General features: G+C 40.6%; 1 protein-coding gene across 5 annotated transcripts in view; it reads right to left on the minus strand.

Annotated features, from left to right (window-relative positions):
- Positions 1-20,441, minus strand: part of HERC2 (HECT and RLD domain containing E3 ubiquitin protein ligase 2) — a 120,236-nt gene extending 99,795 nt beyond the window's left edge. For 4 of the 5 annotated variants that reach the window (XM_063126301.1, XM_063126302.1, XM_063126300.1 and 1 more), the window contains exons 1-6: positions 20,361-20,434; positions 18,837-18,949; positions 11,303-11,417; positions 9,004-9,141; positions 1,304-1,523; positions 848-948 (exon numbers count right to left, since the gene is read on the minus strand). In XM_063126301.1, coding sequence (XP_062982371.1) covers positions 848-948; positions 1,304-1,523; positions 9,004-9,141; positions 11,303-11,417; positions 18,837-18,908 — 646 coding nt within the window. In that variant the 5' untranslated portion in view covers positions 18,909-18,949; positions 20,361-20,434. Of the gene's footprint in view, positions 1-847; positions 949-1,303; positions 1,524-9,003; positions 9,142-11,302; positions 11,418-18,836; positions 18,950-20,360 lie in introns of all 5 variants that reach the window. The other variant, XM_063126299.1, reaches the window with a different exon arrangement.
- Between the last annotated feature and the right edge of the window lie 3,033 nt (positions 20,442-23,474).

The following is a 23,474-nucleotide window of genomic DNA, read 5'->3' on the forward strand; positions in this document are numbered from 1 at the left end:
TTTGGCAAACTAAGGCCAGAAGTCAAAGAACCACAAAATTAGATTGTAAGCCTATGCGGCAGGGTCTTGCTATTTACTGTTTTACTCTGTACAGCACCATGTACATTGATGGTGCTATATAAATAAATAATAATAATAATAATAATAATAGTTCAGCACACGCAAGTAAGCTTTGGACTTGAGCTTCTCAAATTATAGACCCCTTTCATCCTGCTGAATAGCAAACTCATTTTGCAGCAGAGGGAACTTCCAAAACTAGTAGATTCACTGGGTCTGCACAACCTCTCAAGTAGCTCTTTGGATCCCCAATCTGAAAGTGCTACATGAATACGAGTCACTACCTCTCATCCTCAGAGCCAGGTCTCCAACATGGAAATCAATTGGATCTACTTAACAGAGTTGTCACAGAGAGATACAGTGGGCCTGTTTGGACAACACGCTAAACCATGGTTAGGCCGCTAACCCTTTTGCAGCAAATGGTTAGTGAGCAAATTTAAACTGTGGTTATGTAGCCATCATGGTTAGGAATGGTTCTATGGTTCACACAATATGCTAAGCCATAATATTTCGCTCAAAATGCTTAACCACCATGACTTAGCGTGTCATCTAAACATGGTTTGACCTTTGGGATGGCCTAGATCCATTCCATAACACTAAGACTGAAATCCTATACATGCTTCCCTGGGTGTAAGTCTCACTGAAGTCAATGGAACTTACCTCTGAGTAAATATGTATGAGATTGCACTATAAAATACCTACATGAAAACACCATGGTTGGAAGAGAAACCTATTACCAGTCTGGTGGGGAAACCAGCCTAATGAGATGCACCTCATCATTCAGCTATACCTGATCTCCAAGCTCTCCGTAGGAATGCAAATGCAAACGAAAGGGCAGCTCTGGATCCCACACGGGCAAGACCTTCAACACCTTTGCCTATAGGTCTGGGACTATAACAAAAAAAAATAGAGAAACATATAAACCTTGCTTAAACAAAAAAATCCATACAGACGGTCTTTAATATGTTAACACCCAAGAATCAAATGCAACCGTCCCAAAAGATCCAGTCCATGCACTAACATCTCTGGTATATCGGGAGAAAACAGCTGTATTATCACACCATAGCCAATAAGGTGCATAAGACATTTGTATTCAAGTCCATACAAAATCAAAATTATAAGCTGCAAACATTTCCTTGTACTGAGGAACAATGCACTAGTGGAAATACAGCTCTGAGTGAACGAAAAATATCAAACAGTACAAAAGCGGGGGAGGAGAGAGGGATTCTTTGAACTAGTCTTTTACCTTTTCTTGTCCACAGCAGGCAGAAGAATATTGCTACTTTTCCACTTAACCTTGACATTTTCCTGAAGGACAGTTCTATTTAACGCAATAAAATAGCGTTCTAAGATTGCAAGCCTCTGTTTTAGCCTCAGAGCAGAGAGCGTTGTGGTGGCAGTTTTCTTGGCCAGCGCTTGCTGCTCCTTCACCAGGACATAAAGGCACTCTTTCAGCTCACTCACATCTAGAGCACACAGAACAATATTAGTCATCTAATACATTCAGCACAGTGCATAAAACGATCCAAAAACTGAACACAGCTTGAAGCAACCTCATGTTTCATGACAAACTAGATACAGAAACACATCACATTCACATTGTTATTTAGGACCATTTATATTTAAGGTTCAATGTAGTGTAATGTTAAATCAAAGTTTTTGAAGGACACATACTTTATTCATTATTGCATTTATATCCTATCTTTCTCCCATCAAGGAATTCAAATACATGGAGTTCTCAGGATTCTCCCATCCAGGCACTGACCAGAATCAAATCCTCTTAGTTTCAGGAAGGTTACGGCATCATATGCCTTCAGAACATCAAGTAAATCGCTACTTTCTCTTTAAGATGTGCAAGATCTGTTTTATAAGGGGCAGGTTTCAACAGGACTCTATGAATGATAAGGAATATATGTGTGTGTGTGTGTGTGTGTGTGTGTGTGTGTGTGTGTGTGTGTATATATATATATATATACTTGAAGTCAAGTGGCTTATTTTACATGTCAATTAAACTTAATCATAGGTACAGAATTAAATTTATTGTGTAGGTGTACTTTGAGTGCAGTAATTGCTTCATATTAACTAGCATTTTTCTTTTCCCTAACAAATTAAGAAGTCAGTGTTTTCTAAGCTCCTATCGATATCAAGCTGCTACTTTTAGTGGCCAGTGATCTACTCAAAACATAACAAAGGCACCTGGTAGGCTCGAAGTACCACAACAGCTACCGAACAAAAACAAATGAGCTGAATTATACGTTTTCTATGTTGCGTTTATTAATCTGTAATCTTCAGCACCTGGGCTGTTTTAAGGTTGTGGGTGGTTTGTTAACCATGACTGGTTCGGACAACACAATAACCTACGATCGGGGGTTGGGGTTAAGGAACAGTTACCCGAAAGGTGCCACAAACCACAAATCAAAAGGTGCCACCATGGCTGAAAATGATTATTCAAACCAGGTCAGTAAAGCAGGGTTGCAAAATATCTTGCATCTAAATTCACATTAATCAAACTAGAACTGTAAGGATTAACCTTTTTAGCAAGTCAAGTCCAATCAAGAGCATATTGCAGTACATGTTTGCCCCACTTGGAGTAGTTTTGCCTCTAGTGCAGGTGTCCAGAGGTTTTGAACCACAACTGTCATCACCCCTGGCTATTGACCATGCTGACTAGCACTGATGGGAGTTGTAGTCCAAACCATGTAGAGGGTACCAGGTTGCCTTCCCCTGCTCTAGTGTAACTGAGCCAACAAAACTGTAATACTAGGCAGGTAGGAGCCTAGGGCTGAGCCTCTGCCAAAGTCAGGATGGCTTACCAAAAGCTTCTACTATCTGTGTACCTTATGCTGCATATTAGCCACCCAAAAACTAGAAAATTAGTGCTGTTGTTGATGTTGTTTTAAGCATGATTGTAATCAAAATGTTTATCACTTCTACATAGTAATTTTGTATGTTCAAATTGACTTGGTTCAGACAATCGCAGCAGGGGAAGAAACCATTGCGGCTGCTCCCCTCATCCCACCTCATAATTGCCATTTGCATTATTCCCCATGCTGTAGCATGGGTTGGCATGTCATCCAAACCCAGCATGCAGTGGGTGGGGGCTACAACCTGCAGTAGAAGTTTTAGGGAGGGTACGAAGCCCACACACACAGCGTTTTCGGATGACATGCCAACCCACAACGCAGTGCAGGGAATAATGCAAATGGCAGTCACACACACACAGCACACACAGAGGCGGGGGAAGCAGCCACAATGGTTTTTTCGCCTGCTGCAATTGTCTATACACAGCCATTTTTATTTTGTCTGTCATTGTATGACCATACTGAATTGAATATATGAGCTACTATTTGAGGGAAAAGGGCACAAAATGCAATTTTACTGTCAGATTTCTGTCTCCACCATTATTTGCAATATACTGAGCTATAACAGAGAAATTAGAACTTATTCAAGTTGTACATTTTGGTTAAAAACAGAGTCCCTACAATAATTACACCAATTCCCAGATGTTTTAAGAGTAGATATTAAAGGATAGATCACTTTCAACTCAGCAATGACCTACCATAAAGCCTTAAGACTGGACCACACTCATTTCACTAATGATTTCTTTCTGCAACTGGCTCATCCAAAATTAAAGTGCTCTAAAATTATAAAGAAGCTTTTTAACTTTGGCAGATCCTGAAAGCAGTATGGGGACGAAAAACATTACTTGCATTTTATAAACTGATACTAATTATCTTAAGTTTCCTAGTACTTATGAAGCAACTCTTAAAAGTTGCAGAACAGCACGTAAGGATGCCGATTATATAAACATGCACATAAATTTAAATTTAAACCTGAAGATACCACAAAAAAAAGAACCAGAAGAGATTCTTGATTTGTTCCTTATGCTGCATATATGAACACCAGCTGAGAACCGAATCTATTACTACCCATAAAACGAAGGGGGAAATGGGAAGGTAGAAAATTAAGCCTCCTCAAGTTTTAGGTTTTTAAAAGGATATCAGCCTGTTGACTCCCACGTCCTATTATCAGAGCCATTTTATTACTGAGAGTTCACTATCAGCCCATTAGCAATTCCCTTAATACACTGAAAACCATTCTGGTTCAATCTTGGAAAGATTTGATGGCCAAACTAGACGCTATATTAGAGATCTGTAATAGGATCTCTCATCTCTTTTAGAATCTACTATGGGGTTATGCCTGAATTGGACTGGGAACATGGTGCTTGCAATGGGGCATAACCTCCTTTGGGGGGGGGGGCTTCCCCATGCCATTTTCCCATATTAAATCACCCTCTGGCTGCTGTTGGTCCTGTTAGAGAGAATATACAAGATGGTGCATTTTACCCTGACAAATAGCAGTTGGAGGGAGATTTAGATCAGGAAAACAGTATGGAAGAAATGGTTACATTGCCCCTTCCCCCAGCAGCATGGTCCCAATGCAATTCAATTCAAACCTCCTCATGGTTTCTTTAAAAATAAACATAGAAGGGATGGGAAATCCTATCACAATCTTTTTAAGTCTCAAGTTTTAACTTGGAAGCACCTGCTATCTGACAAACAATGAACAGCATCTCAGTTAATCTTGGGTAACTGATTTTTTTTAGCAACCTCACGCCTCACAGTATTTGTCTAGAACATCAAGATTAGACTAAATCTGAACCAAGATCACCACCACTAAAACTGTCCTTGTACAGTGTAAATCTTTAGATCATGTACATCTGCTTCATGCATAATCATGAAGTTGACAGTGTGTGTGTGTACGTCCATCTCCCAGATTTGTCAGATGACTATAGAGTTTATCTCTCCTTGCTCTACATCCCCAAGATATAGGCAACACTCATCATTGCTACCTACCCCAGGAGAATCAACAAAGCATTAAAAAATAGAAAAAAGCATCTTTTTACAAACAACATAAATAAACCAGAACAAGAATTATTAGCAGTTCCTAAGACACACATTCATGACTTTACTTAATGGAAAGACGTGGCATGTAACATTTACTAAACTGGATCAGGAAGTATGCAGGATTTTCTTTGAATTTGGTGCAGTTAACATACACATTGATATAACTCCCTTACAAAGGATTTTTCAAAACATGCAATAAAATGTAACAGTTTAACAACTGCATGACAAATCAGAGCCAGCTTACTTGTTGCTGTAACCATATAGCACTTCCAGACTCTTATTTTGTAAACAAAACCCCAAGGGAACATACTGCAGCACAAGGCCATCTGCATGTCAGCATTTCGTAACAGTGATTCCCATCCAATATCAGCAGCATGCTTGTGTTGCTCGAGATGTACTGTGAACAGTCCAGCTGTGTGTGTTAATTCTTTTTGTCCTCTTAAAAGGTATTTCCTGGGCCTTTCTAGAAGCTACTATGTATTGAAAATATACCCCAACACCAATCTCTATGCTCAGGTTTTTAACAACAGCTGCCTTTTGAATAATTATTCACACAGAAACTCTATCTGAAGTGTAGAAACACTTTTCACCACCTTCGGTCAGTCACCATACACACACACTTAGCTTTGACCCATTTCCCAGTTCACTAATGGCCAACAATGAGAGACACTTATTGTTTAGCCAGAGTAGGTTTCACTTACAACATGGAGAAGAATTATTGCTGTAAGAAAACGCAGACAAACTCCATTAAACTATAAACCTTCTGAGAAGGTCCCAGCCAAATCACTGTAGGGGATATCATATAGCATACGCTTGATGCTAAATTATAAGTGTTAGGTTGCATAAAAGATATTCAGAAATATAAAACAGGGCAGTAATGCTTGCTAAATAAAACTACTGAAGAAGCCTGGAGCCAATCTTTTCAAAGCAAAGCTGCATAAACGTCATACAGCCTCAACACGCTTTTTAAAAAGTGAAGACAATGAGCTGGTTGCACCATGGCAACCTAATTTTTTTGACCCTACATTTCAGTCCTTAACATAGAATCATAGAATAGTAGAGTTGGAAGGGGCCTATAAGGCCATCAAGTCCAACCCCCTCCTCAGTGCAGGAATCCACCTTAAAGCATACCTGACAGATGGTTGTCCAGCTGCCGTAATGTCCACAGTAATAAAAGCAATTCATACTTTTTTCATTAGTTAATTCCCAAATCCCCAGCAACTCAAAGAAGCAAGTCTAAACCTGCTAAATATGTAACTTTTAGCAAGTATCTTAGAAAAAGTATCTGTGAAGTTGATTATATATTGATTAATTATCTTGACCATGAGTTATAGTAGAATGCAACTAGACTTAGGGTTGGATCCAGACTTAGTAATACTTAAGAGAAAACCCATCGAAATAAATTAGATTTAAATCAGTAACAACAAAGTTTGGATGCAACCCACAATGTGGGTGTTTTGCGAGCAGGACCTTATACAGTTTCAAAAAAATAAAAGTTAACGGCAGCCTCTATGGCACCACCTGTACGTTTTCTTGTTTTAGGCCTCACTTTCTTGGCTCATAGGAGCACCAGCCTGCTGCCCTAGTAAGTGAAGGGTGGGTGCTCACTTCCTACCACCAGACCTGCCAATATCTGGCCCTGTTGTCCCACCACTTAGCAGAAATCCAGCATAGCACATGCCTGTTACTAGCAATAGGATCAACAGCTATCACTGCACTGGATCTGATGGCAACAAGGGAATTTGGACTTATAAACACCAGTTATGGGTACAAGATAATCTTCATTCAATCTAATATTTTAGTATTCAGTAATGGTTATTCTGGGTTATACTGGGGTCATTTTAATGGTATCTGTCCCTAAAAACAGACTAGAAATTTTAAATACAAAACCTCAATCTTATCCTATAAAAAATGACTTGGAAAAACTATTTAAGAAGTAGATCTTAGTGTCTGTGTGTGTGTGTGTGTGTGTGTGTGTGTGTGTGTGTGTGTGTGTGAGCAGCTTTGAACTGGGACCCCAATTCTAAAAACCATGTACTTAAAACCATAAATTTCAATGGAATTTACTTCTAAGTGTTTCTAAGTCTGTAGCCTCAATCCATTAAATAGGGGAAGCTAGGGGTGGTGACAGCCGACAGAAAGCTCTGGCGTGGGCTGGTCCATGAAGTCACGAAGAGTCGGAAGCGACTGAACGAATAAACAACAAAAACTAGTAACCTACCACCTTCTAGCAAATTTGCTTCAAAGAACCCTTAAAAGATGCAATCATAGCTGCTATTATAATTCCTTACGATGACTCCATGATACTAGTTTGATAACTGTAACCATTGTGTGCAGTACTTTTGAAGCAATTTCCTAACACAATTTGTAGCAGGAGAAGCAACAAGAGGAACCAAAAATATCATGTAGTCTAAAGAGGGCAACTTCTCTCCTCACAAATCAAAGACTTCATGGGCTGCTCAACCACAACACTAGCTAGAAAACCTGCATTTATTTATTAACAGAACTGATACTAACTATAGATCTATGTATGGAGAGTTTCATTTTCACTTTACTTTCATTAAATATTGCATGGAAGTAAAACACTCAGTTGAAGCCCATTCATTATTTTAATCTGCTAGCAAGGTCTTTGTCCATAATCGCAACTGTAGATTTATTATTAAGGACTCTGGCCATTGTGAAATAAACATGAGAAACAATTCCTTTAAGGCCAGGGACCAATTCCTTTAAGGCCAGGAACCAGGCAAGATCCAGTGTTCATCTCTGCTCTGGCACCCCGGCTGTGGAACAAGCTCCCCAGAGAGGTTCACCTGGCACCTGCACTGTACTCTTTCCGTTGCCAGCTGAAGACCTTTTTATTTTCTCAGTATTTTAACACCTAATTTAACTTAAATTTAAACCTTGTTTTAATTCCGTATTTTAACCTATATTAATTTTTGCTGTGTGGTTTTATCCTGGTTGTGCTTTTTATATTGTATTTTGTATTTGTGTTTTTAGATTGTTGGTTGTTTTTTATGCTCTTCATGGTTTTAATTTTTGTGAACCGCCCAGAGAGCTTCGGCTATTGGGCGGTATAAAAATGTAATAAATAAATAAACAAACAAAGCAAAAGCAAATTAAAACATATCCAGTAAGGATGACGTTGATTTGCTGGCCATTCTTCAAAATGGTATTTGGCCCTTTTGAAATGGATGCCAGTACAGTCAACCTGGCCCAACCTTAACAATCATGGTCAACACAAGGCAAGCTCGTCATAAATATTAATACCAAACTAAGGTGGTCAAGAGTCTAGCAGTTTGGGGGCCACTCAAAAGTAAGGTAGTGCTTTCTATGTACTTCGGGGAAATAAATTTGTAAATTAAGATTATTATTTTAAAAAATTTACCAAAAAAAAGAAAAGAAAATTGGATTGGGGGTGAAGGCAGAAAAAGATTAAACATGGTTTTCTGGAAAGGACGGGATGGGGAGCAGATGCAGGACATGGGAGCTTTTAAAAATCCCTTCAGTAGACTATACAAGGTTCCATGGGGAAGGAAAGGTAAATTTTTCTCCTTTCCCACTCTTCAGAACCACTGTTTATAGCTGTAACATACACAGCTTCAGGGATGGAGGACAAGCTGAGGCCCCATAGCATAATGGGGTTGAGGTGTGTGAAAAAAAAAGATTTCCCAAGGTCTGAATTTGGGAATCCTGTTAGAGGTTGAGGATACAGCAATCCTGTTAGAGGTTGAGGATACAGCCTAACATTTTGCTACAGTGGTCCCTGTTTTTTCTTCTAATGTGAACATGCATGGTTGAAAACCTGCTGGGAAGCAAAATGTGACTGCCCCAAAACACAGTAGTATTTTCTACATACTCAGAAGATTCCATGCAGAAGTATCAAAGTTTGTAAATTAAAAGGAAAAACAAGAACCTATGAATATAATCTGAAGCCTCTGCTATAGAAACATGGGACTTTGCTGACAAATACCACATTGCACAATACCACAAACCTCTAACTTCCATATTACCATTATTATTTTCAATGGAAACATCTTACCTGGCTGTTTGCCCCAAACCCAACTCTCAACAATTGATTTGGCTCTATAGGTAGGTAATGGTGTATCTTCTTCATCTTTCCTTTCTTTGTCATTCTGCTCTTCTTTCTTTGATCCAGCCTGAGCTTCAGTGCTTTCATCTACAGAATTAAGAAACACAAAAATAATTATATAAACTGTTTTCTTTCTTTTTAGGAAAAGCAATACCTTTTGCATCAAAGAATGTCTCAGCCCCAGTGTTGAAAAGGTCATTCTGTGTCCTCAGATTCACTCTAATATCATCAATGCATGGAGGAGGGGGGAGGAAGAGAAGCCCTAATTTAACTGCCACAGGTGCTACAGCTCATGTTTCGCTGGGTAACACTGTGACCTCTTCTACTTAGAAACCTGTAACACATTGTTAAACTGTGTTCTGAAAGTTAAAGTGTCTACTTCATACACAAACTGGAAGTCATACCACTATAATTTCATTACATACTAATTTCCCAGTTAATCAGATTTCATATTTTGTATATAAGTTACCTCCTTGTTTATTGTACTTAGCACAAGGTAAATAGCAATTGTTTATTGTCTCATTTCAGTCTGACAAGTAATATGTTAACAGATTTACACTGAATTTAGAAACACTTTTGAAAGTTATTTTAACACTCATGTTTTTAGCCAACTTGCATACAAGCTGGATTTCCTACCCATTGCTAAACCTATCAGAAGTTTTAGAGATAAATATGATGGAACATTATATGCATATATGTATTAGCTGGAGCCAGGATCCCAAGAGCTACAAAATTTATTCCATGAACTGAGGTTTTTAGACTTGACTTTCTTGAGAAGCATCATCATTGAGGTATCTGCAGTTCCCCCTTTCCCAAAAAGGAAAACAGAATATTTCATGGAATACTGCAAATCCTTTGAGCACCTTAAGTAGGTCCTTGGATCCAAATTAACATAAATGTGCACATCTGCAAAAATTCAGATTGCAATGAAAGAGTGCACATTATCATACCAAGAATTACATTTTATGGCTATTCTTATATATCTTTTATATTATCTATTTCCTGTGCCATTTGTTGTTTATTAAATTTTATTCTTTAAAATATTTGTATTATATTTTATTATTTTAACCAGTTGTAATCTCATTTATTTTATTTCATTTTTAAACTGCCCAATAGCTGAAGTTCTCTTCACAGAGAACACTTGTTATAGGGTAGATTAAAATAAATACAGAAAACAAACATCTGCTGTATCAGGAATCTCAGAAAGAAAACAGTAGTGTGGGCATGCTTCAGTAAAGTTTTTCTCGGGTAGGCTTAATTGAAATTAGTGTCATTTGTGTTTTATATGGCAGAATGTTATGCATTTTGATCTGCTAATACCATTACTTTATAGGCCTTTGACATTTAAAGCATAATTATATGTATTGTTACTCAGAAGTAGCTCCCAAAGAGCACAATGGAGCTTACTCCCAGGTATGTGTGTGTTTGATTGCAGCTGTTGTCAGAAAAGATGTTCATATCCATCTTAATAACCTTGCAACATTCTTTTTAATATTTCATTTTCAACATGTTAAAACAGAGCATGACAGTAAAAAAAACCCTTAAAAAATGCAGAGTTGTAATATTCCTTTATACCAGGTGTGAACAACTGTGGGAGATATGGGAGCCATTTTTGCCCTCCCCAAACCCCCCTTATATGCACTGAAATAAATACATTTTTTTTAAAAAATGCCATCCATAGTGGCTACAGAGTGCCCAAAGGATCCAAGCAAAATTTGACCCTCTGGGCACTCATAACAACTATGGAGTGCAAAACATGTTATTTTTGAACTTTTTGGTGCTCCATTTCCATTACAGATGCCATTTAACACACACACCAGTTTTGGAGGGTGGCCACATAAGGGAGTGGTGGGGCTGCATGCAGCTCACTGGCCCATACCTCCCACCCCTGCTTTACACCAAGTCATGCACCTTAACATCCCCCCAAATGCATTTTACAGAAACAGTCTGCTAAACTATCCATTTCTAATGTGATATAGTGATTTATAAAAATATAAGGCATAAACACCTTCATTTAAAATACTAAGGCCTAAAATTGAAAAAGAGAGCTTGGCATGTATTCTAACAGTAAGGAGCAGGCTACAAAGCAACCATACAAAGAGACCAATAGAAGGATTAGGAAGCAGTAACTCCTAAATCTTGGTGAATCCTTTGTATTCATTACAAAGAGACCCTCATATAAAATTAATCCCATTTGTCTTTACTGAAGTGACTGTCTGCTTCATTAATACAGATTCATGAAACCCACCTTTCCGTGGAGATGCTTCACCACATTGGGAAAGTTCTGTTCCAGTGTATACGATTTCACCATCTTTGACCATTTCATTCCACAGGCCACAGAGTCCATCCCGTGTAAAAGCAAGCTTTTAGAGGCAGGGGGGGGGGGGGGAAGAGTTGTGATCGCACAATACCATAAATTGCATGCTTTTATTTCCAATCCTCCCAAGTAGATCCTGAAATTTAGATACTATACAAATAGGCTGGGATCCAAACAATTGTACAACTGATCCCATGCAACCAAGGATGCTTTGGGCTTAGGTTTCTTGAACAGCACACCCATCCCTGTGCTACGGGACAGGCCACCTTTGAAACTAAGGACACTTTAAGATATGTCATACGGATCTACTGTCCAAACTAAAAAAGATAAAATCTTACTGGGAATTCCTGAACTCTTTGGCATACCCAAAGTAGCTTTTTGAAAGCCAGCCTTAGAGAACTTGATTAAAATGATGCATACATTTTAAACTAAATCTCTAAGTATCATATTGGCAATACACAATATATCTATGCATCCTTACAACTCAAGTCTAGTGTTAACCATTACTGAATTCAAATAATCTGCAATATAAAAACACTCAGCCAGTTCTCTGGAAAATTAGGTTATTCAAACCAAAGGTTTCAAAGTGAAAAATTTCTACATGTGTTTCCACAGTGAACAATTACTTAAAATCAGTGGATTGAATCCAAACTAAATTACATGTAGTTCACCTTGAACTCAGTGTGGTGGAGTCATGGCTAACTTGTGCCACTGATTTCAATAGGACCTGAAGAAAATTAACTTAGACTTTATCCAGCTCACTGACTACAATTCAAAGGCTGAAAGGATGATCACTTATAGAAATGGAAAGATCTAAGCCTGCTCCATGAAGTTCTACATTTTTCTTGGAAAGAGCATCACATGAATTCAAGAACCTTAATTCTTTGTCTGAATGAAATTAATTGTAAAAATTGCTTTTGGAGAACATTTCCAAAACTTAAATTTAGTCTATGTTGGCAAAATGACAACATGAGGGGCTCCATTATAGGCATTCCATATACGACTCGTTTGTTATACAGATAATTTCTGTATAATTTCTGTGTAGGTAATTTCATGTATTGGATACATACATGGAAACAAACTGATTCTCAGAAGAGGTACAGCAGCAAAATGGACACGTGCTCAGCCCAGGCCATCATGGAGCACACAGAATTATCAACCCTTCTCTTAGTCATTTGTAGCACATTGATAGCCTGAACGGAGAAGCAATACTCCTCCCTTTTAGAAAATCTTCCTTGCTGGTCACCTTCTTGCTCAACAAAGGTTACCATCCAAGTAAGTATTTACGTGTCTGCGCTCAGCCTCAAGTAACATAACCAGCAGCATAGCTTAATGAGAATAAGCTCATAGACTATCACCATTCTAACATCTTCAGAGCTTGACCCTAGGATACAAGAACAAAATGCATCCCTAGAGAAGTTTCATTTTCGAGCTGAAACTACTTTAGGGGTTGTTTTCTCTTTAATACAAAGTTTAGATTAAAATCTCAAATTTAGTTTCAAAAATACAGTTGTAATAAAATAAGTCAAATTTAGAAACAGAGGTGTCAGTCTATACACCACTGAGTTCATCTGTATCCTATTAACCTCATCAATAAAGAGAATTGAAAAATAAATGTGTTATGATAGCTGTAGCAGCAGCTAAGCCTAATTTTCACAAGGAGTAAATGAGGTGGTTAACCTTTGTCTCAACTCTACCACTTCAGTCTGCAGGTGGGGGCTCACATGAAAAGATCCTCCATACACACCCAATTAAAATCCCTGTACAAAGAAAACTAGCATGCCAGGTGTGTGTGTGTGTGTGGGAGAGAGAGAGAGAGAGAGAGAGAGAGAGAGAGAGAGAGAGAGAGAGAGAGAGAATCTTTTTTCATGAGTGAAAGCCCCTAATTGTAGTTGGAGCTACAATAGTTGTGATATAGGTTTACAAAATCATTTACTATTCATGAGAACTAGTGCCAAATCGTATCATAAGAATCTGTTCTGTTAGCTTCCTACCTTATTAATTGCTGAAATTGTATTCGACATAAAGATGATAATTATTAAGCTTTTTAAAAAGTATTAGTCATTTCCTGTAGATTCCTATGGGCATGCTATAGTCACTGCAGATTACCCACCTCTAGCTTTAACAATACTTTCAGAAAGAAGGTTTCAGCAGATCAGACTTCATATTGCTAAAACTAGTAGAGGTGTGTCAAAACCTTGTAACACCTAGGACTTTGAAAGTTCAGACATACCAAAGCACTTGTTCAGCTGAATGAAAAGTACTAAGAGCCTGTCCACATTATATAACATTTCTTACTTTAAGCTGGGATTTTATTGTTTTAATTAAGTCCCCATGCAAGCAAGATTCAACATTCTCTCTCAAATGTTTGCCCCAAAGCCATTGACGGTCAACCTCTATATAGTCAGGGGCCATTGTTTTCCCCATGCAGTAGACAGCAGGGGTGGTGGGGCTGAAAAAATACTGTCCTGGATACCCCAACCCTTATATCATGATAAAGCTCCAGAATAAAGCCACCGCCATCATCTTTCAGTAAGGGCTTCCAAGTGTACAAGTTAAGGTATGATCAATTCAGTAAATACTAAACCCTAAGAGACGTAACATCTCTTGTATAAACTCAATCTCACACAATTTCTAAAAACTATAATTGTTTCCTTTTTAATGGAACAGGAGGCACTTTGGTTACAATTTGATAAGGTTATAAGGAGCAAATAAATTGTTTCACACGCTACAATTCAGCATGTTGGCTGACACTTGGCTATTCCAGTCCTAAACTATGCATGAAACCACTAAAGAAATTAAAACCTAATGTTACATTTTACTGTACCAGCACCTAAGCTAATATGGCAGGCATAAGACTGTACTCCAAAAAAGTCACAAAACATGATGCAGTGTTGGCAAATTATAACTAATGTTCAAATGCTTTGATGTTTCCAATTCAACAGCAGCTAAGTCCAGTAAAAAGGATTCAACATTGTTCAATACCTGAAACACTATTGCTAGTATTAAATATCAAAGTTCTAGGTACTTTACTGAAAAGAAATGGGTTTCTCTTCACTATGACTAATACCCTTGTTAAAGATAGTAAGGATAGAAGCATAATGGGTGGTGTAACATGAAAAAGCTCACAAGCTCAAAAACCTAGGACAAGGACTGTGTTGAGGTTGGTTTTGGAGAAAAAGAGGAAGTTCTGAACATTTAGTGCTAAAACTTTTACAACTTAGCAGGTCAGTCAACCCATCCTATCTAACTCAAGTGAAAGTTCATAGGGAAAGCAAAGGGCCTGTGTGCTGCTAGGTGGCCACTGGTCCCATAACGTCCTGACCTTTTGTGTTTCCCCAACCTGAAAAAGAAGAGGATTGAGGCTGAAAGATCAAGGGAAAGTGCAGTTGCATGGAGGCTAAGTTGTGAGCAAGCACAAAATGTATGAGAACAGCCTTCCTCAACTTGGCAGCCCCCAGATGCGTTGGACTGCAACTTCCATAATTCCCAGCCAACGTGGCTTGGCAGTGCAACATACCTGGAGGGCAGAAAGTTGGAGAAGGCTGCTGTAGAACATATTTACTGCTTGCATGGCACAGAAGTTAAGCCCAGCTGCCTTAAATTTTAATTCCAGTGTTTTGGTGAATTAATAAATATGTAACATGTTAATTCTTCTGTTAAACCAAAGGGTATTTTAAAATCTCTTGATAGGCTTTTCAGATTAAGCTTCAAATGATCTTGAGGCCAATTTTATATCATTTGTGAGCTTCTCCTACTGACTTGGTTGCCTAAAATTCATTCTTGCCTGGTAATTGCAATAGCCATTAACAATGCTCACTCTCTCCTAACGTAATAGGTATAACGGCATCTCTGTTCTTACTCAGGGATACATATGACTCCTTTGGACAAGGATACCTTAAAATATGATGTACTGACAGTCCTTTATAAGCTTCAGCAGGTGTGTAATTTAACCACTTTCCTTGTCAACAGTAGGAAACAGCATTGGAGGAATGTGAAGAAGCAGGCAAGCAAGTGAACCATCTCCTGAAGAACTATCTGCAAACTTCAGCATGGGCTCCCACTTCACAATGTTATAAGGCACTGCTTTTATATAGAATAAATGTGTCGTCCACGGGGCACTTCTTCAATCCTTTGCAGTTTTACTCAGAAAAAAGTCCCACTGTTTTCAAAGGGGCTTACTCCCAAATAAGTGTGCATAGGATTGCAGCCTGAATGAACCTGCCAGCTATAGCTCCAACATACTAAATGCTTATAGTACTGTAAAATAGTATGCACATCCTCACGTTGCTATTTTTCCATAAACATTTGTTTAATTTTAATTTTTAATTTTTTGTTTAATTTTAAGCAAGGTTTATTGCATGGGATTTTAACATTTTCACCACATGAGCTTAGAAATATACTTGCTACTCAACCTGGGTAATGAATACTGGCAAATAAATTGCTTTCAGTTTGATCCCTGTTATAATTCTTAGGTCTTTAATTACAGACCTAACAAGGACATTGCACTTGAACGGTCGCTTTCATTCCTACACAAACAGATCAGGTCATTTGCAATGATGAGCTAGTTGTCAGCAACCCCAAGGACCACAGCCTCTCACATCCCCATTGAGTTCACTGAGAAAGTTGAAGTTAAGGAGTGTGAAGCATTATTTACTATTTGTTTTTGCATCTCATCTATTTACCCAAATCTTTTTGAGGGGGTGGGGGGAGAAAATACAACGCTCATCTGTTATCAAGAGACTTAAATGCCTGCAATTCAAGACTTACCAAGAAAGTAAGCATCAGTGGCAAGTTCCACCCCTCTTTTGTTAGCAAAAGTAACTAACCAAGGTGAAAGCTCTTTTTTCCACACACAATCCAATATTTGGAGAAAATACTGTAGCAAACTGTTTTTTGCCAGGTCAAACTATAGTCGTGTTCAGATGTCACTTTAAGCCATGATGGATTAATAAGCTACTTACAGTAGCTTATTAACAATAGCTTATTAACCCATCATGGCTTAAAGTGATGTCCGAAAGCAGCCTATGTTATCCCCCACAGGATCAAATGAATAAGCTACTTTGAGCAATCTGAATCATTCCCCTGCCCAAGCAAGAATGCACAAGGCCTATTGAAAACCCTGCAAGCTAACAAAGCCAAGTGTGTGAAAGCACCTTTTCACCAAAAAGGGGTAGCAGCTATAACTCCATGGAAGTTTGCAGGAGACACAGTACGCCCTAGCAAGGATGCACATAAGGCAAAATGACTGCACTGCGCAGCTACCACCACCCAACCTAGACAGTGTTTGACACTTGGGGAGGTTGCATAGCGCACTGCCGGGGGAAGGGCCTCTCTGGGAAGCTCATTCCAAACTGGGATGCCACAGCAGAGAAGCTCTCTTCTTAGCACCCATCCTCCAATCCAAACACCCCCTTTTTCGCAAAAGTTACTTTTGAGACTTCGGGAAGCAGCTGCCATCGTTCTTTCCACTGAAGCTGAGGGGGGGGGGGAACAGAACCTAAAGTCCCCCTTCCGAGATCATAGGATCATCTACAGCCTTGGGAGGGGGAATCTGAAAAAATTCTATGCTCCCTGGGATGCTCTTAGTGACCAAAGCATTACTCTGCAAATAGTTTATTTTTAGAAAATGTATTTCTGACCATTTACTTCCCTGTTCTTTCCATGAAAGGATGCCAAGTTTATTTTCTGCTTATATTTTATATATTAATAATATTTTATTAACTTAATTGTCTGTAGCACATTTAAAATTTTAATTAAAAAATAATAATTCTTCATCCAAGCCTACTACTTTGAGCATAATATACCCTTGTGCACTTTCTGAATATTACACAGGTATGCAACCTGTGCTATGATCATATCTATATCTGCAAGTGTGCAAACATTTAGAATGCACTTCTGGAATTCACCCAGCCAATGTGTCATCTATAGATTAAACCTCATCTATAGAATGAACCTTATTGTATTAGCTACAGCGTGTTAATGTCAAATGCACACTAAGCAATTATCTTCAAAACCAGCAAACAAGATGACAAGCAGGGCCCATTTTAAAACAGTATTTATTCTCACTGAAAACGAATTAGCCTCATCCCACAAGACCTGCAAAAGAAAAGCTATCTCACTTAATTAACATAAGTCCTCAAAACACTACAAAGTACAAAAATATGGAAGGCATCAAAGAATGCTGTTTCATTCTCCAGCAAGCTCACAGAACACTTGATAGAAGAGCCAAAATCTACAGTTACCATGCAAGATACATACATCAAGCTACCACTCAGCTTATATTAGACTTTGCACCCTTTATTGGGAGAAAATTCCTACCTACCCTGCCCAACTTACATGGAACCACAAAGCACCAAAGATGGCATAGCAATTTATCATTCTTCAGAGCTCTAGAATCTGTCTGCCACTGTAGAAGCTGCTCCCAGTATCCAACCAGCAAAGTAAAAATGCAGGGAACACAATGTAACAGTGAGTTCTGCTTAATTTCCCAGTACACCAAAGAAAAGGCACCTGCCCAATTCCCACCCTCACTGTTCTGATATTATGCACCGGGGGGTGGGGGGAGGAGAAGAAGGATTAAACTGTCCATCTACAGGAAGGAACTTTGGTACATTATCTGGCCTTCTATCTGAAAACTAGCCTTATGCTTAATTCAATGACAGCTATTAAAACCACATTACTCATTACATTGGTTCTTCTCCATTAACTACTAAAGACTGAAGATGAAAATAAGATGACTGTAAAATGGATAAAAAACGTACCAATTCAAAAAATAAAAACAGATGTTAAGCAAGGCTGTTCTAGTTGTGTGAATCCATGCACTTCTAGCATTTGAGAGAATTTGGATTCCCAACTATGTCAACTTTTGCTGAGTTTAAGAAGACCACTGAAGACTAAAAAAAAGGCAACTATTACAACTTTGGTGATATTCCTGCTGACCAACCAAAGGCCTACTATTTAAACATTTTACCAGGGCAATCATATGCATGTCTACTCAGAAGTAAGTCTCCCTGAGTTCAATAGGTCTTACTTTTGGTTATAGGATTGTAGCCTATATCTTATACCACAAAGTGTTAATAACTATCTGACTCAATTTCCTTAGCCCGTCTGGAAGAATATAGATCAAAACAGCATTAGACCAATAGTATATGTAGTAAGCTTACTTGACATATCATCAGATGTCATCTAATTAGGAAAGAACTAGCCAATAAAAACATTTAACTGAACATTAAAACCAATTCACTACAGCTTTTAACAAAATTTTAAACACCAAAAGTATGCTTTCATCTCTTTCTGTTGAACAATTGTCAGATCACTATGTTTACAAGTCATTTATGAATTTCAATCCCCTAGCTGTGTTTTTCAATTATGGAACATATTGTATTGCATTTAAAATAGGGTATCTCATATTACACAGTCACTCACCATATTGTAATCATAAATACTAAAGAGAAATTCTTACCTGTAAGTCTGTCTTCAGCCATTTGGAATCAAACCTAGTCTGAGCAGCCAAACAAAATGATTCTGAAGACATCTTCCCTTTGCCAGCCAAACCTTTTCAGCAGGCTGGACAACCTGTCGCAAAATATATATGTGTTACTGAAGGTGATGCCAAAAACTACATAGAATAGTCTTTACATATACACACAGTCCCCAGATGGCTTCCATCTTCTCTTAACAACCATTCACATGAAGAGGAGACTCACTACTGCTAGCTGGAGCTGACAAACACAGAATGTTTGTGAGTAAGGAAACAAGAGCACTGGTGCTCTGTTTACAAGAGTGCTGTTTACACCACACAAGTCTCCTCCCAAAGCTGAAGTGGAAAACATCCCCCTCTATTGCACCATGCTACGCTATCAAAAACCTGTGTTTCTGCTACTCTTCAGACTTGTAATTGGTGCATGAAATAAATAATTGATTGACGATTATGCAAGCCAACAAACCCAAACCATTCACCCCTCCTCACCCTGAAAAAGCAAGCGAGGGAGTGGAGGGAGCTAGTCGGCTTCCACTATTAAAAAGGCAGAACTCCACGTGTCTCCCCCTAGCATTTCTTCTCCAGTCCCACCATCCACTTCGACTCACTTCCATGACAAGTAGGACCTGTTGTCACCATTCACACGCTGGCTATTGAATTGAAAACCTCTCTGCTTAACCATAATAATAACAACAATTCATGTGGTGAGAATTTGCAATCTTGGCCATCAGTCAACAAGTCTACAATGTAGCCATTCACTGCTTACCTATTTATTTATTGCATTTTTTATACCACCCAATAGCCTAAGCTCTCTGGGCGGTTCACCTATTTGGAAGCCATTTGTAAAACAAAAGGATAAAACCAAAACCGTTCGGAGGGGGAGGGGGAGTCACTTTGCATCCAAGCACCTCCTCTTGGCTAACACAATCCAAGAAAAACCTTCCCATGCGTGCACCTATGTGCATCCCTAAACACCACACCACAGACCTTTTCACAGGGAGAAAGATCTTTTCGTTATCACCTCTCCCCAGAAAACACCAAACATGCAATTCTGCCCTCTTCCAGAGCTCAGAGCCAAGGACATCCCTTCGAAATGGAAAGCCACATTCAACCCCACTCCCACTCCCTATTTTATATATGACAAGAGAAACGGGGCGGGGGCTTGGCACAAGGATCTTCGTACGTGCGTGGTCTATCTACCTAGCTATATTAAAACACACACAGAGACACACACTGGCTTGTAGCTCAGACCCCGTCCCTCGTGTATCCGTCCTGTCATCTAAAGACGCCCCCCCCCAACACCACCCTTTCGAGCGGGGAGGCCCATTAGTCGCCCTCCCAGACCCTACCGGCGCCTAGGGAGGCCCGGTTCGCCCTCCTCCTCCTCCCTTTGAGGCTCCCAGCGGAGGGTCGGTGAGGAAAGGTCTACGAGGCCTCCAGCCGCCCGACCCTCTCTGGCCGCCGGGGTCCGACAGGGCCGCCGCCTGCAGCTCCCGCGCCCCGCACTCACCAAGCCAGCCAGCCTCCCTCGGCCCTCCCGTTCCGCGAGGAAGCGGCTCCCGCTGCCCTGTCAGGGCTCTCTCGCACAGCCACCCACGAATCCCCCCCACCCCACCAACCTCTGCTCTCCCCCCACCCCCGGCCGAACCGGATGGAGGAGGAACCCAGGGCTCCCCTTCCGGCCAATCAGAAAGCTAGACTCGGGTCCGATGCCACCAATCCTAGGTGAGGAGGTGGGATGTTTCAGCTCCCCCTGGAAAACCATAGAGAAGAACTGCCGAGAAGGGCTCTATGCCGCTACTGCTGCTTTTTTGTGTGTGTTATTATTATTACTCCTACTACAGAGGCGAGGTCTTGAGTTGCTTTTGCGGTGGGGAGTTGTGATAGGAGCGGAAGAGGGAGCTGGAAAGGGCAAACTGGTTCTGTACTGGCTTTAATAGTAGTTTCTTTGCTCTCTGTTATTACCTCGTTACTCCACAGTTGGGCAATACCTTTATTAGGAGTAATCAAAATGCCGCAAAAGAGGGGCAAGCTTTCCAGTCCTCCACAAATCTTAATTAGACTTGATATTACAAAAAGGGGGAGGGAGGGAGGAAAAATGAGGACAGATGTTGCCATGAAGCGTGCATGTACTTCATAGGGATCTGCCTACTTTTTGAGGATCTCTGCCCCTCCTGCACCACAACTCACCCCACTCTGCAGGGTTCCCCCAATGTTCTCTAAAGCATTTTCAAGCGGCTGAAGAGATTATCGTGGGGAGGAGGGGGCGGGGAAGTCGGCTTCTGCACCTCAATTGCACATGACATGCCTATATCTGGATCCTATCGTCTTAGCATAAGCAGAGCCTCTTACACATAGAACAACCCTTTCCTCTCAAACGTTTTCATAGAATCATAGAATAGTAGAGTTGGAAGGGGCCTATAAGGCCATTGGGTCCAACCCCCTGCTCAATGCAGGAATCCACCTTAAAGCATTTGTTTGGGACGGTGTAAAAGCCGGAACGGAACGGAACAGGCCGGAACAGCACCTTTATATTAAAAAACATACCAAAAACAGTGGCATGTGTTAGCAACACTTGAGAACAATATTTTAGGACTAAAACCATACCAATATTATAGCACTATTAACCCCAGAACTACCAAAACGACGTCCGGAACAGAATGGGATGGCCGGAACGGCCACTAGAGAACGAGCAATATTAACCAAACTCACCAGTCATGCATAACTAAATGGCAGGGATGCAATAAGCCACAAAAGTTGCCCTGAAACCACATTCAGATACCCGTTCCGGGCAAAAACGTGTATTGTGCAAAACAGGCCGTAACGGCAGCTTCCCAATTAGGTAAGTCAACCAAACTCACCGGATGCACATGACAAGGTGGGACAAATATAGAAAGCTCCAAAAGTTGCCCCCAAACCACGTTCAGATACCCATTCCGGGCAAAAACGCGTATTGCGCAAAATGGGCCGTAACAGCAGCTTCCCAATGAGATAAGTGAACCAAACTCACCAGATGCACATAAATAGGTGGGACAAATATAGAAAGCTCCAAAAGTTGCCCCGAAACCACGTTCAGATACCCGTTCCGGGCAAAAACGCGTATTGCGCAAAATGGGCCGTAATGGCAGCTTCCCAATGAGATAATTGAACCAAACTCACCAGATGCACATGACAAGGTGGGACAAATATAGAAAGCTCCAAAAGTTGCCCCAAAACCACGTTCAGATACTCATTCCGGGCAAAAACGTGTATTGCGCAAAATGGGCCGTAATGGCAGCTTCCCAATGAGATAATTGAACCAAACTCACCAGATGCACATGACAAGGTGGGACAAATATAGAAAGCTCCAAAAGTTGCCCCAAAACCACGTTCAGATACTCATTCCGGGCAAAAACGTGTATTGCGCAAAACGGGCCGTAACGGCAGCTTCCCAATGAGGAAAGTCAACCAAACTCACCAGATGCACATGACAAGGTGGGACAAATATAGAAAGCTCCAAAAGTTCCCCCGAAACCACGTTCAGATACCCGTTCCGGGCAAAAACGCATATTGCGCTAAATGGGCCGTAACGGCAGCTTCCCAATGAGATAAGTGAACCAAACTCACCAGATGCACATGACAAGGTGGGACAAATATAGAAAGCTCTAAAAGTTGCCCCGAAACCACGTTCAGATACCCGTTCCGGGCAAAAACACGTATTGTGCAAAACGGGCCGTAACGGCAGTTTCCCAATGAGGAAAGTCAACCAAACTCACCGGATGCACATGACAAGGTGGGACAAATATAGAAAGCTCCAAAAGTTGCCCCGAAACCACGTTCAGATACCCATTCCGGGCAAAAATGCGTATTGTGCAAAACGGGCCGTAACGGCAGTGTCAAACAGTGACGCCAGAAAGGCCGGGCAGAGGTCCGGGACCAAAAATACAGTCTCTCCCCCCCCGCCCCCGCCACTCAGCGCTCACTCTCCCCCGTGCCATCTCCCCCCTTACCCCTCCCCTTTTAAAACTTCCTTTTAACTTTTAAAACAGGTTGGGGCACGTTGCCACATGGACAGAAGTACGCGGCACAACTGCAGCTGTGCTCTGCAGTGCCCAAACTCTTCTAAAAGTTAAAAAAGAGAAAAGATCCTGATAAGGAGGTAGAGTAAGTGTGTGTGGGAGAAAGACTAGACGGAGAGCTATGCTGGGGGGCGGGGTGGGGAACATGCCGGTGGGGGGAGAGAATACTGCCCAGGAGTATGCGTGTGACCTCCCCCTGACATGTGTCTTGTTCGGGGGCCATTCAAGCCAGGCGGCAACACCCATGTTGGACCCAGACTGCTCTCCCATGCTCCTGACGTCGACCCAGGAGAGATCAGGGGCAAACAGGCCGAACTCCCACACACCAGTGAACAGGGAGTTGGTTGGTTGCCCCCAGTCCCAGAATGAAAATCCACTTCTGTCACTTTGACTTCCTCTTGCTAAAGGGATCTGGTGAACTGAATTGAGAGCAGGGTTGCCAGAGGCCAAGAAGGATAGGGGTTCTGCACCTTTGAGAGCTGCCAAGAGGGTGAATGCGTGAGAAGCGGCACTTGGTGAAATGCCCTTTTCTACACACATGTGAAAGGCACAGTAGCCCAGT

The sequence above is a fragment of the Elgaria multicarinata genome, chromosome 5 (assembly GCF_023053635.1).
Source record: "Elgaria multicarinata webbii isolate HBS135686 ecotype San Diego chromosome 5, rElgMul1.1.pri, whole genome shotgun sequence".
In the NCBI taxonomy this organism is placed as follows: Eukaryota; Metazoa; Chordata; class Lepidosauria; order Squamata; family Anguidae; genus Elgaria; species Elgaria multicarinata.